The following is a 13,805-nucleotide window of genomic DNA, read 5'->3' on the forward strand; positions in this document are numbered from 1 at the left end:
ATGGCAGTTCCTCTAACACGAATAATACACGTCAGTATTTAAGTACATGTGGTATAAGTACCTGTGTGTCAATGTAAGTGTCAATCTTAGGTTCTACAGCCAGTTCAGCCTCCAGAATCTGCTCTGTCGGCATATCGTTGTTGGCTCCACTTGTACTCTCTACCTCTTCCCCCTTCTCTTTCACACGCTGTCTCTCCTCCTGGACAGCTGCCAACAAAGCTAACCAAGTCAGTGGACGTGGGGAATCACCCCGACAAAGACAGTTCCATAAAACTCAAATATCTGCCAGCCAGTCTCCCTCATTAGCTCATTTTAGATGGCAAATAACAATGACCTCACCTGAGGTCAAGCTTATGTCATTAATCCATATAGAGACTTTACATTGACATGAAGAAACCCATATATCTGTTAGTATTGTATTATGTTTGAAGAACAACATACTTTCGATTTCCAAGGTGTAGATACTCAATTGTACTGCACAATGTGTGGATATCAGTAAGTGATGTACACACTTATGGCAGTCTACTGTTCAATGTTCATGTTGCACCTATCTGGAAAACTGGACTGGCATTACATGAACTAAACATATATTCTTGCATCTCCTTAAAATGAAATGGCCTAGTTGGATTTGCTTTGTGTCCACACTGAACTGGTGGATACATTCCCAAACAATAAGAATTACAAGTTCAGTAGCACACCCTGGGGAAAATAGGAATTCTATGCATTGAGAGAGAACAACTTTAAGAAAACATCCAATATTTATGGAGTTTTCAGGTTTAAAAACAAAACAAAACAAAATACTAAAATGACCATAACAATCTGGTTTGTCAATTCATCAACCATTTGAAGTAACATGTTAGACAAAAATAATCAATTTCAATTTGCTCTCTGACAGCCCCTGCTTAATGTCCACAGCTATGTGGCACCACAGCTAGTGAGTGCATACCTTCTCTCTTCATTCCCATGGAGAGACACTTCATGTATCGGCAATACTGGCAGCGGTTGCGCTGACGCTTGTCAATCATACAGTTCTTGTCATCTCGGCATGCATAAGTCAGCTCTTTTCTGACTGTTCTCTTGAAAAAGCCTTTGCAACCCTCGCAGCTAAAATGTACACCAGCATACAAGATCCATAAAATATCAGGATTAAGACTGGCACATAACATGCATAAGTGTAACTCAGTAACATCATGCTCATACATCTTTCGTCAGCTGGAACTATGTAATTTTCATGCTGCCTAAAATCCCACTCAGTACATTCCATCTACAAATAATAAACATGTTTAGGCCAGACGAATTTTATTTTTTGTTTTACAGATCCGCCTGTCGGATTTTTCCGAGAATAAGAAAATAAATAAAAATTAATTTTCCCCGCTCAAAAAATAAAATCCTGATATTTTTTATTGGCCCAAAATGTAAACTTACAAGAAAAATGTTTTTAGATTGTTTTTTGCCTCATGTACACTTCATGAATTGCCAAAAGTAAAATACTATGAGTATTTAGAAGGAATATTACTTTGACTGGTGATTGTATTTCTATTTTTTTTCCCTCCTGCCTTTAGGTTTTCTGAAGACAAAAATCTGTAAAGCAAGAAATGAAATTGGTCTGGCCTTAATAATGAAAACAAATCTTTCTGCAGCAGACAAACCATGATGACACAAAAGCGATAAACTCTCAGATTTGTGGACATCCAGTCCATTAACTTGGAATATCAATCAACTAAGGTTGACCTGACCCAGAATTTAAGAAACTCAATACAATGTAGTAATATTCGTCATAATTGTTTCATAACAGATTAACGTCACTTTCTTTCTCACCCTTTCCTGAAACATATCCCCAATGCATTATTCTGACAAACATTAAAGCATCTGTTGTAACATACCATCTCCAGCTAGTTTTTATATATTTGATATCAAAAGAGACTTCTGAGGATAACCATTTGTTGGCTGGATCACAACAATTAGGACAATGCTTGGCCCGTAAATGAATCGTACAGACCAAATGATAACAATCACAATTTCTTACAGTAACACTTACCTGTATACACCATAGTGTTTACCAGATGCTCTATCACCACAGATGGCACAGATATGTTTATTAGTTAGAGAGGAATGAGCCATCCCCATGCCTGGAGGTGATGGAGACGGACCTCCACCTAGTGACAGCATTGGGGGAGATCCTAGAGGAGATCCCATGGACGATGTAGGGGAGTGGAGAGGTGGTGAGTGCATTGGTCCTGGATGGCCAGGTGATGGCTGTGTTGATGATGGCATGGATGGGATGCCATGGCTGAAGCCATAGAAACCACCATGTGTACTGGTGGGTGAAGTAAGGGCAGAAATGTCAGGCTTGATGTCAGGAGGATGACCCATTCCACCCATCTGCGCCATGGACATACCGCCCTGCATACTGCCATTCACATTACTGTCCAGCGTATCTGTTAACAAAATAAGAAAATATCTGTTACATTTAAACTGGTGCAAAAGCTGAAGAACATGAACTAAACATGTTTTTAACAAACTTAAGCCCCACCTGGGAGTGGTGTGCATTAGGGCTGCATCGAATACACTACTTGGCGAATATGATACATATCACGAATATTGGGTAACAAATACACTATGTTGCGAATATGATACATATCACAAATATTGGGTAACGAATACACTATGTGGCGAATATGATACGTATCACGAATATTGGGTTACGAATACACTATTTGGCGAATATGATACATATCACGAATATTGGGTAACGAATACACTATGTGGCGAATATGATACATATCACGAATATTGGGTAACGAATACACTATGTGGCGAATATGATACATATCACGAATGCACTATTTGTCGAACATGATACATATCACGAATATTGGGTAACGAATACACTTTTTGTCAATATGATACGTATCACGAATATTGGGTAACGAATACACTATTTGGCGAATGTGATACATATCACGAATATTGGGTAACGAATACACTACTTGGCGAATATGATACATATCACGAATATTGGGTAACGAATACACTATTTGGCGATCATGATACATATCACGAATATTGGGTAACGAATACGAATAATTATTCATGAATACAATACTGTAGTTAAGTGATTGATGCACAAAGTGGAACGCCCATGTTGATAGTGTTAATGTGTCACAGCAATAACCAGTGATCTCATGACACTCAAATTTGGTATGTAATAGTTTTATTTGACAGTACCATGTGCGACCTTGGCAAACTAACGTAACAAGGATAGTACATATTCCATTCTTGCATATCTCACTTTGAAAAAGGACATAATGGTTCAAGTAAAACACACTCTCTTAAAATATTTGTAAATATTCGGTTCTGGTGACCACGAATAACGAATTGAATTCATGAAGGGCTACACAGGGGTGGAAATAACATTAAAATCGATATCGTACTCTGGTACAGTGGCACATGCAAAGTCACTTGCCCGGATAATTTTTCCACTATACCGACTGTTTTCTTCTTGATTTTGTAAATTAACAACATAATTAATATTGGAAAGTCAACTGGACACGGTACAGTGTGATATACAAATTCGTTGGCCAGACAGAAAAAAAACCCACTCGACTCGGACGTCGGGCAATGGGTTATTTCCACCCCTGCCACAGTTCGATACATGCCTTAGTGTGCATGCATGAGTTTCAGACAACACAAACTTTCCTTTTCATGAGTGGGCTCTTTCAGAACAAGGTGAAACACCCACAGTTATTAATATTTCATAATGTGTCCGTTTTCCTATTGCATAAAAAAGCCTGTAGCTGCATCTGGTGTTCGAGAGGGGGTGGGGAATGGGGTATATTCAGTTTTATATACCCGGTATATCATAGTGATGTGATTTTCCATATCAAGTAGATAACACACCAATGTCTGATGTGTAATCAACTTCTCAGTAACATCATCACAGATGTTGCCATACCATGACTATTGTTATACTTTTTAAGATCAATCAAATGCCTATTGCATCACCATGATCAACCCAATCTAAAATGGAAGAATAGATATGGATGTTAAATTGTTATATTGAAAACATATATGCTAAATGAATAAAAATAACAAATATATTCTTTTTTATTATTATCCCATTTTTGAAAGCACATACATTATTAAAAATACATGGTTGAATAAATCAGTTATGTGTTTCAAATGCATTAGATCTATTTATTATTAATTAAATAATGTGGTTATAGCCATTTTCTTGTTACAATTACTGGGCGTTATTTCCAGCATAAAACAGGAGTGAGTGAGTGAGTTTGGTTTTACGCCGCTTTTAGCAATATTCCAGCAATATCACGACGGGGGACACCAGAAATGGGCTTCACACATTGTGCCCATGAGGGGAATCGAACCCGGGTCTTCGGCGGAAGGCGTGACGAGCCAACGCTTTAACCATGAGGCTACCCCACCGGCCCGCCTAAAACAGGAGAAAATGGGACCAAGCGATTTTCATGTATCGAAGCTGCTTGAACCCCTGTGCATCGAAACATATTAAGTACTTGGTCAAGACAAGTGAAAAGTTTGATGAACTTTGAAAGTATTGTCTCAGCATAAGTTTAAATAATTTCACCCGCAATTTGACAGACGATGCCAGTAGCCATTGCAGCAACTACGTTTTCAAAATATAGTTCACTTTGAAAAAAGTTCTCCAACTGCACAATCAATACATGCAGTTGCCCATTCATATTTAAGCACAGAAATGTTGGCTTGAAACAGCAAGGGTGGAAACTAGAGCTGCAACGAATCCACTATACTCGTATGGTGAATATGATACACGTCACAAATACTGGGCAACGAATATGAATATTAAGTACCAGGTAACAGGTCCAAACACAAGTCAGGAGTTGATTCATTCTTCATTATATTGAGTGGAACAATAACAAAATAAAATTCTTTGACATATTTTGACAATGTTGACAGGATTAATTTATCATGACGATGATACCATTACACTCAAAATTTATATACAAGTATTGACTATTATCCTGACTGCCTTGGATGCATTTTGCATATCTTGCTTTTACATGTAACATCCAAATTCTAGTAAAAACAAGAATATTCAGTGATCAGGAATAACAAAATTGAATTCATGAAGGAATATGGTTTCAGAGCTCCAGATAAGATTTAGCTCATGTGGGTACTGTACCCACTGTATTTTTTTGGAGTGGGTATTATGAATGTTGAGTGGGTATTCTTTTTCTGTTTCCCACTGCTTTCAAATATGTGCTTATTTCAGTCATTTTACTCACCTAAGTATATGCCATTGAGTAAGTTAACTAAGCAGGTATGTTCTGCCTTATGTCATACCTACCGTATATTACCATCTATAAGCCGAATTTTGAGGAACAAAAAAAGCAGTCTGTAGAAGGGGGTCGTCTTATCCATGGGTTACGTTTTCGTCAAACTTTTTTCCAGGGGTAAGAAAACAACATCGTATCACTTTGCGTGAACAAACAACAGAAGACGACTTTGTCAGTAGAGACATCAAATTTGCAATTTAACTACACTAGACAAGATTCTAAGTTGTTTTTGTTAGGCATTGTATTATTTGCAGGGATTAAGATTACCGTGTGTATCGGAGCCGGAAATAGCAATAAGCTGTGCACGTTTCCCGGCGATCAAGTTCAAACATGCACAATAATATAACGTGACGAATTCTGACGCAGTCGTCAGTATAATATAATACAGAGTACTATTATTTAACCCAAAGAAATATAACCTAGCATTGTGTAATTTTAGTTACAGTTTTTATGTAAAATATATACGTGTATAATCAACACTAAGGTTATACGGACCCTCATGAACGTGGTAAGCAGAAGTTGTACGCAGATGGAATGGGGTAAAATACGGAAGCCATTTAAATTCACTCATTTTTACCGATGTTACTGTAAACTAGCAGTCAATGAAAAACGAGGTGGTAATCAAAACCAACTTAAATATAATGGAAATGATTTCATAAAAAAATCACTCATCCTATACTGACAGTACTACACTTGTCCTATACTAACAGTACAACTTAATAGCAGAGCTACAGATAACTTTTTGGGTCATTGAGTTATGTACCCGCTTGTCTTCATCTCAATTGGGTATCCTAATTTTCCTCTGAGTAACCAAACAAATTGTACTCACCTCACTCAAAATCAATTGGGTATTTTGCCTTTTTCCATTAATTGTTAAAATATAATAAAGTTTAAATGTTAATGTTTGTTATTTATATTTGATCTGTAATATGAGAAACGATATGAAAGACTGCTAGTTGAGTGTTCATGTGCCGAAATAGAACCTCTCAATATACCTCAGTTGCTTTATCTATCCACTGGTACGCAAGCTAAGATTTGACAGTTTTCTGTGTACGCATGTACAATCAAATTTATTGAGTCTTTACAAAAATACAAGCGTACTTGTACGCAACAGACGTAATAGGAATTGAGTTTTCACATAAATATTTGCGTAATTTACGCAGATACGCAGCTTATCTGTACCTCTGTAATAGCAATCGATGTCTTTTTCATTACGCTAGCGATTTTTATAAATATATTCTGTACGCATTTGTTTTAAACTTTCTGCGTATCTATCATATTAAAAGCGTAATTGGTACACAATTATTTTTCAATGCGTAATTCTATGCGTTTTTTACCCGAATACGCAGCTTATCTGGGCCTCTGTGGTTTGATTCACCAAAGCACATAACATCTGGGCCCCTAGTGGAAACTAGACTTTGGTTTTGGCCAGGTTACACTCTTGCTTAAGAGATGATTGGTCCAACATGTTCTGTAAATATCTCATTCACTGATTCATAGCAAGGCAGCAAGTGGTAAGGAAGAGCTGAATAACAGTATAAAAGCTATGCCAGGGTGAATGTGTTGACCATTCCTCAATTTCCTGTGGAAATGGTCCCTTGGATTATAATTTAAATCTGAGTGAGACAAAACAATGAAGTCAACCACTTGGCAGCTGGCAAACAGTCCTTGTAATTTTAAGTATCTCATCAAAAAATTGCTTTTGGATTAACAGAAATTGTGAGTTATTACACAAGTAAAGCCAATCAATACGTGGGCCTTTAATCATGAGCAAGAGCATTCAGCATGCATTTAGTTTTAGCCTGTTGGCTGGCTGTCGTAACTACATGAATAAAAGCAGCATCTTCTTTTCATCCCAAGCCTGTGTTTGATTTCTGATTCACCACATTCTAATTTAACATGTGTAAAGCAGTAAATTAAGACTGTAATGAAGTGTTCTGCAAAGATATCGGACACTATGTAGCCCTTACACAATGTTAGCAGCGAATTTGCTTGACAAATCATATGTTTTACTAAAGTTTGATAACTCCTCCATCAACATCTGACAATATCTCCATCAGGAGTAACATCAATGATTGAACAATTGAGGCAATGTTTTTATTGTTCAATCAAAATATAGGTTGTTCATGTGTCAAGCCGAACAGATGCCACCATATACTGACAGCTTCAGTGTATATTAAACAGCCATGGAAGCCATATTAAAACAGGAGAACCTGTTAACATGGTTAACCAAACCTGCTGTGCTGAGCCTCATCATATTTAAGTTTCAAATGGTTTCTGTGTTTATGCAGTCAGTCATGGAATATTTAGAAGAATTGTAATCCTGATGCAAAAATGGAATTATTTTGCATCTTTAGCAGACAAATCATGCAGAATAACCTGTGGTGTATTCACTGAGACTAAAAAATGTAATTTCATGTGGAAAGACTAATGCTGACAGCACCATGTTCTAGGTTTTTGTATTGACATTTTCATTATGCCTTGACATTTGTAACGCAGGTAAACATGCACTGATACAATTATAAAACCACACAGGAGAGATCACTATTTAAAAAAAATTGGGAGATTCCATTATACACACGATATAAAGATGAAATTAGATAGAAAAAAATGCTCTGCTTGAGCTTGAATTGTTCACAAGGAAATCCATAAACAGACAAATGTGGACATGAAAATAGAATACACACAAATAAAGTTCCATCACGACATGTGACAACCTCTGCAGTGAAATCCATTGCCTCAGTTTCACAAACACAAAGAATTTTGTAGAACTCCGGTAATTCAAAAATGGGTTAAATTACAAAAGCATCTATTTATACTGTTTTAGGGTGAACCCTACCAAGCACTGTCATTTTAACAAGGAGACACAAATGGTGTCCACTCATTCAAAAAATTCATCCTGTGCTATTAGAATATTGGTTGTACATCATAAAGACATTTGGTGTGTAAAGTTCTGAAGAAATATTGTACATGATGTATTGTGCATTACGTACATGCAATTATTTCCCTGTAGAATACTCAACATGACTGATACATTAACAACTTGGACTACATGGTATTTTATGCATGTAAATAATTCAACAAAAATACAAAAAGTTAATTTCAAGAGAACAAATGTAATAGCATAGTTTTAGGCTAAAAGATTAATCATTATGGCATATTGGTGTTTTGCTGTCAATAGTGAAAGGAATTGCAACCTTGCTTTTTCAGGTTCCGCAGGTGATTTGAAAACAAGTCCTTTACTGACATTACTTTAAGACTTTGCCTTTTCTTCCAGAACAACTGATTACCTTATTCATATTATATCAGAGATCAAAATAGTGTCTTATTTGCATGCCATGGCACAGTAAATATTCAAATGGCACAGATGAAATGTTTTCGATGTGCCCTGGTGGCATGACTTAAATTATAGAATTAATACTCACCATTATTCATTTAATGGAAAATGAGATAGGTTTTGAATCAGCTGAGTTGGTAAAATTTATCTTTTGCACTCTGATTCTCACAAGTTAACATGGTCATGGCCATTTTGAATGCCAGTGAGTGTAACAGGAACTCCCATTTTGGATGATAAGTTTGTGGGTTAGTTTAAATATTCAGGATAAATGAAGCTGAACTAACCTTGTAGTCATGATACTGTTCAGGTCCAGCTCTCAAGTTTACACGTTTCATGTTTACTGATTTTTTAAAACAATATATTGAAATCCAAGATATTTTTATGGATTAAACTTCTTTTTTAATCCATAAAAATATCTTGGACATCAATGTGCAACTTCTAAATGCCACTGAAAGACATAATATATTGAAAGACATAACTGTTGTGATGTTCTAAGTTTAATTGGATTTTGTAAAGGTATGGACAAATTTACTTTTGCAAGGGCATGATAGCACCCTTGAACAAAAATTGCATTTCCATCCCTGCATATTTTTTTCTGCAAATACAGTTTATGCAAACTCCCCTTTTATCTGGAATGCCCAGCCAGCTGACACTGTGAACAAATCAGTTTGTATCAGAAGTAAAGATAGCAGAACCATTTTCAATTAGCTGGGACACATTTAGTGTAACAGCTATTATTGGTGTACATTTCCCTTATTTCAGACTGCACTTTTTTCAATGCATAAACTAATACAGTATTTTTAATAATAAAATAATTACAGAATATTTATATAGCGCGTATATCCACACAACTACTACATGCTCAAGGTGCTTTAAAACTTTTACCATCGATTTCTGTTTTCAGTTTAAATAAGCCAACATGTATTAAAATTTATGATCATTAAAAGCAAAAGCTCATTAAGTTTCCACTGTGACAGATAACTTTGTCCCAAAAAGGCTAAAACCATGAAAAATAACAGCTTCATAAACTGCAGGACTTAAGAGTAGAATTCATTAAATTGGGTTACTTCAGCAGTGACTGATATTATTCTGACAGATCAACTAAAAACAACTGTTATTGCTTAACTTCTCCATATAATTCTGTCAGGTCATCAAACACATGATTATGGAGTCTTACAACAAGTGACGCTTCCAGGTAGATTACTCGCTTAACATTGAATTGCACAGACAGACTAAATGAATAATGACATTCAAAGAACTTTATAATCAGTGGTCGAAGCTGATGCCTTGGTTATAATGTATTGACTAGGTGCCTAAACCTAGTATTGTCAGACACGGAGTATGGATGAAAGTCAAGAGCAATAAAATCTATTGATCTCTCTATTGATTTGACCCTTTCAGATGAAGCAGAAAGTTAGGTCTTAAATCAGTTTCCAAGTCTGAGTTGCCTGCTTGAAAAGTTCTCAGCCTTATTGATGGTGTTTTCTTCCAGAAAAACACATTTGTTGTTCACTTTTGTTTGATCAGTAAAGCTCATACCAATGTTGTCATATGCCGCAGAAACAACACTGACATGTTTGTAGTATTTTCCGTACATTCTATTCTGGTTTTGCACAATCTACAGTCATGTTTTTGTGCTGTAACCACTTTCCAGAATCCTTAATAGTGACTGAAAGACCAGAATGCTGCCAAACTATTATCTTGAAGGCTGCTGTAAACACGCTGATTGGATGACATTCTTGATGCAGAAGTCAGTTGATAAAATGTATCATGCACACGTTGGCATTTAACATTAAATCTGTCGTTAAAAATATATTGTCAATTGAAATGTAATAACGGTTTTCAGACATTGTGGAAAATGATAGATTTGATAAATAAATCATACATCAGGTAGGTATCTAAATTATAGACAAGTCTGAGAAAACAGTTTTGTTGACAAAAACTTGCTCGAAATATCATCATTCTTACACACATTTGATATGGACCAGAAAATTTATTTTTTTCCAAAACAGTTTTGGCAACATTTACAAACTTTGAATGTACCGGTATCCCTAAACTACATATTTTATGAGACTGACACTTATTTAATAAATGAACAAAATGACAGATGTTCTTATAAGTACATATCATTTGGACATGGCTACAGCTTGCAGTGCTTGGGTGCCCATGCCATTTTTATCAGTGTTGAAAGCCTTGAAAGCCCTGCCAAATGTAAAACTGTCTCATAAATCCCTTACCCGTGAAGATTTGGGTTCGAATTGGTCTTCAGCAACCCATGCTTATTGTAAGAGGCGACTAACATGAACGGGTGGTCAGGCTCTCTGACTAGGTTGGCACGTCATTGTATCTTAATTGCGTAGATGAGTTCTCATAATGTTGATCACTGGATTGTCTGGTCCAGATTTGATTATTTACAGAAAACGCCATCATATGATATAGCTGGAATATTGCTGAGAGCTATGGTTAACACCAAACAAATACACAAACAAAATCCTAAATCTGTATTTCATGAGTTCTTTGCCACAGCCACAATCACCTACTGCACTATCAAAAAATAGCCTGTCCAAGAGCACCACTTACTGCCCCTTCATCATTAACTATTTGTTAACTTTTCATTTTAGTTCAACTACAGTTTATGTCACACTGATATTTGATGTTACTGACAACTGGTCATAATGTACTTGTGGATGCTGGGTGATTTACATTTGGAATTTGTCATTCATTCTTGACCTTTGGATTCAGGTCTAAAGGATGTCAGTTTTGATATTTCATAGTTTGTACATATTCAAGTTATTTGTACAGCTATTGTGCTTATGCTATTGACGATTTGGCTGTTTTGTCATGTTGTTAATGTTGGATACCTCAAGGTAACTAGTTGTGTTACAGTATGTAATAAATAGCACAATCTATTATTTACGTAAGCTAAGTCATTCAATAATTTGGTTAGGGTCAAGTTCAGCTTAATCTACAAGAAAAACAAAACCAAGAATGTAAAACACATGGGATGCTGGATTTCATGTTACGTCATGAATGTAATAGTATGAAACTGAATGTATGAATGTATGAATGCATGAACATGATGAATGTATAATAATGTGTGAATGTATGAATAACACAGGCCTTAAGCACTATACATATGTTAGAAATGTTTCTAGTTACTCAGCAGTAATTTAAAGTATCTGTATTAACATTGTTGTCATTTAGTCAGTCTGCATATATGTTCATATATTCGTTGTGCAGATGTAACGGTATTACTAGTGCAGCTGTAGGTGTCTTGCCTGGTTTTTGGTTGTTTAACGTAGCACTCAGCAATAATCCCGCTGTATGGTAGCAGTCTGTAATTAATTGTGTCTGTGATCAACATCACAACATTGATCTACAGAATTGGGATATGATGACATGTATCAACCAAGTCAGCAAACCAGAACACCCAATCCTGTTATTCACCTCTTACGACAAGCATGGGTTACTGAATATCAATTCGAACCCAGACCTTCACTGGTCAGTTACATGAAAGACATATTTGATGTGATATATCCTATCATCAGGATATATTTATATTTTGTCTAATGAATGTTTTACATTTGTTTCAGTGCTTAAATTACTCATCAGAAATAAATTATTGGACATAATGTGAAACAACACCTGTGTTTATGTCATGAAACAGTGCCGGTTTCAATTACATTCAGAAATATAATTAAAAAAAGATCCTTAGATGTTAACATGGTTCTGGCATCATTTATCATTATCCTGATTAAAATATTAGACAGTTCTTACATTCTCCTCACATCAGCTACAACCAGCTTGATCACCGTTCAATACTGGCAAATGTTAACATAACCAGTATTAAATACACATTATTGGATAATCCAACTAGTCCCAGATGATCAGACTTGTTCTAGTTGTTGTGGCCATGCCTAAACCACACTTCAAAATTAACATACACTTAGTCCATAAAGCTTGTAAATTTCAGAGTGTCAACTCTGTAGTAGAGGAAGAATTAAACACAGATTGAATTCATTAATGGGACCGTTATTTTCGTGTTAATTACAGTGTAGCTCCAATCCCATGAAAGCATCCATCTTTTCATGCATGACTTTTATAAACACGATTCAATATGGTCAAGCAGACTAACCGCAATGTCATTATCTCGGAGTTTGGTACGAAATGACGTTTAAATGAGAATTAAAAGAGAGTATTGTGTTCCTTTTCAAAATGGGAACATATCTGCAAGCATTTAATAAGTATTGTCGGATGTGTTTAACAGTATAGCTGTTGAAATGAGGCCATGCACGATCGACAGCCTATGTTGTGCAGGGGCGAAGGAGCCGACTGGCTGAGCCAGGCTAGACAATGTGAAACAGATCGTAATGGGTTAAAACAATCTTGGAGCAATTTTCACTCTTTTCTTGATTGAAAGTGACTTTGGCTGTTTATGCATAGATAACCGATCAAGTGAATTTCGGCCACTGTGTCCCGCAGCCACAGGTGAACTGCACCAAATCAACGGTGTAGCTCAGTGCGCGAACTCTATTGACTCCAAGATGGCGGAGAGCGTGTTGATGTGGTATTTGTCTGATTAACATGTTTCAGTACGTTTAACACTCTGTCAAAATGAATGCGTTTTTAGAACGATATTATCACTCTTACCCATATCGCTGTGTTCCATATTGGGCTGCTGGACAAATTATCGCCCGAAATGGACTTTTGATTCGTTTTCAACCTTCGCGATTTCCAAAAATGTCTGGCCTAGATTACCTCGGTCATGCAGATACGACTTCTACTACCCACAATGCACCAGAAAGTAGGCCAGACAAACGTAGGTATGTCTTCATTTCATTCTTTAAATTAACGCCTTGACTCCAGAAAAGGTACATTTTCTATAACTTAATATCACAGAAGTAGAAAACAGATAATGGTGGAAAAATAGTACTAGTTGTCTCCTGCGATGCAACAGGATCTGTCGGAGTGGGGTGAGTGTGTCAACAGGTCATAGGGTCAAAGTTGATCATTGACGTAAACATAAAGTTCGCACTGACCCAAAACCGTACACGACTCAGAGCAAAATCAAGCCAAATTGCACATTTATATATGTAAGAAAGGGGGCAAAATGAATTTTCGACATCTCATTTCAA

At 36.3% G+C, this 13,805-nt stretch overlaps 1 protein-coding gene across 3 annotated transcripts in view; it reads right to left on the bottom strand.

The window, feature by feature from the left end:
* LOC124253653 (retinoic acid receptor RXR-like) overlaps positions 1-13,805 on the bottom strand; it is a 70,423-nt gene that overhangs the window by 19,743 nt on the left and 36,875 nt on the right. Inside the window, exons 1-4 of one of the 3 annotated variants that reach the window (XM_046687468.1) lie at positions 13,321-13,469; positions 2,039-2,438; positions 947-1,104; positions 62-219 (exon numbers count right to left, since the gene is read on the bottom strand). In XM_046687468.1, the coding sequence (XP_046543424.1) occupies positions 62-219; positions 947-1,104; positions 2,039-2,438; positions 13,321-13,339 (735 nt within the window). In that variant the 5' untranslated portion in view covers positions 13,340-13,469. Of the gene's footprint in view, positions 1-61; positions 220-946; positions 1,105-2,038; positions 2,439-13,320; positions 13,470-13,805 lie in introns of those variants that run through there. The other 2 variants (XM_046687466.1, XM_046687467.1) reach the window with 2 other exon arrangements.

Source organism: Haliotis rubra, unplaced genomic scaffold (genome assembly GCF_003918875.1).
Source record: "Haliotis rubra isolate DU_JTF1 unplaced genomic scaffold, ASM391887v1 Scf548, whole genome shotgun sequence".
In the NCBI taxonomy this organism is placed as follows: domain Eukaryota; kingdom Metazoa; phylum Mollusca; class Gastropoda; order Lepetellida; family Haliotidae; genus Haliotis; species Haliotis rubra.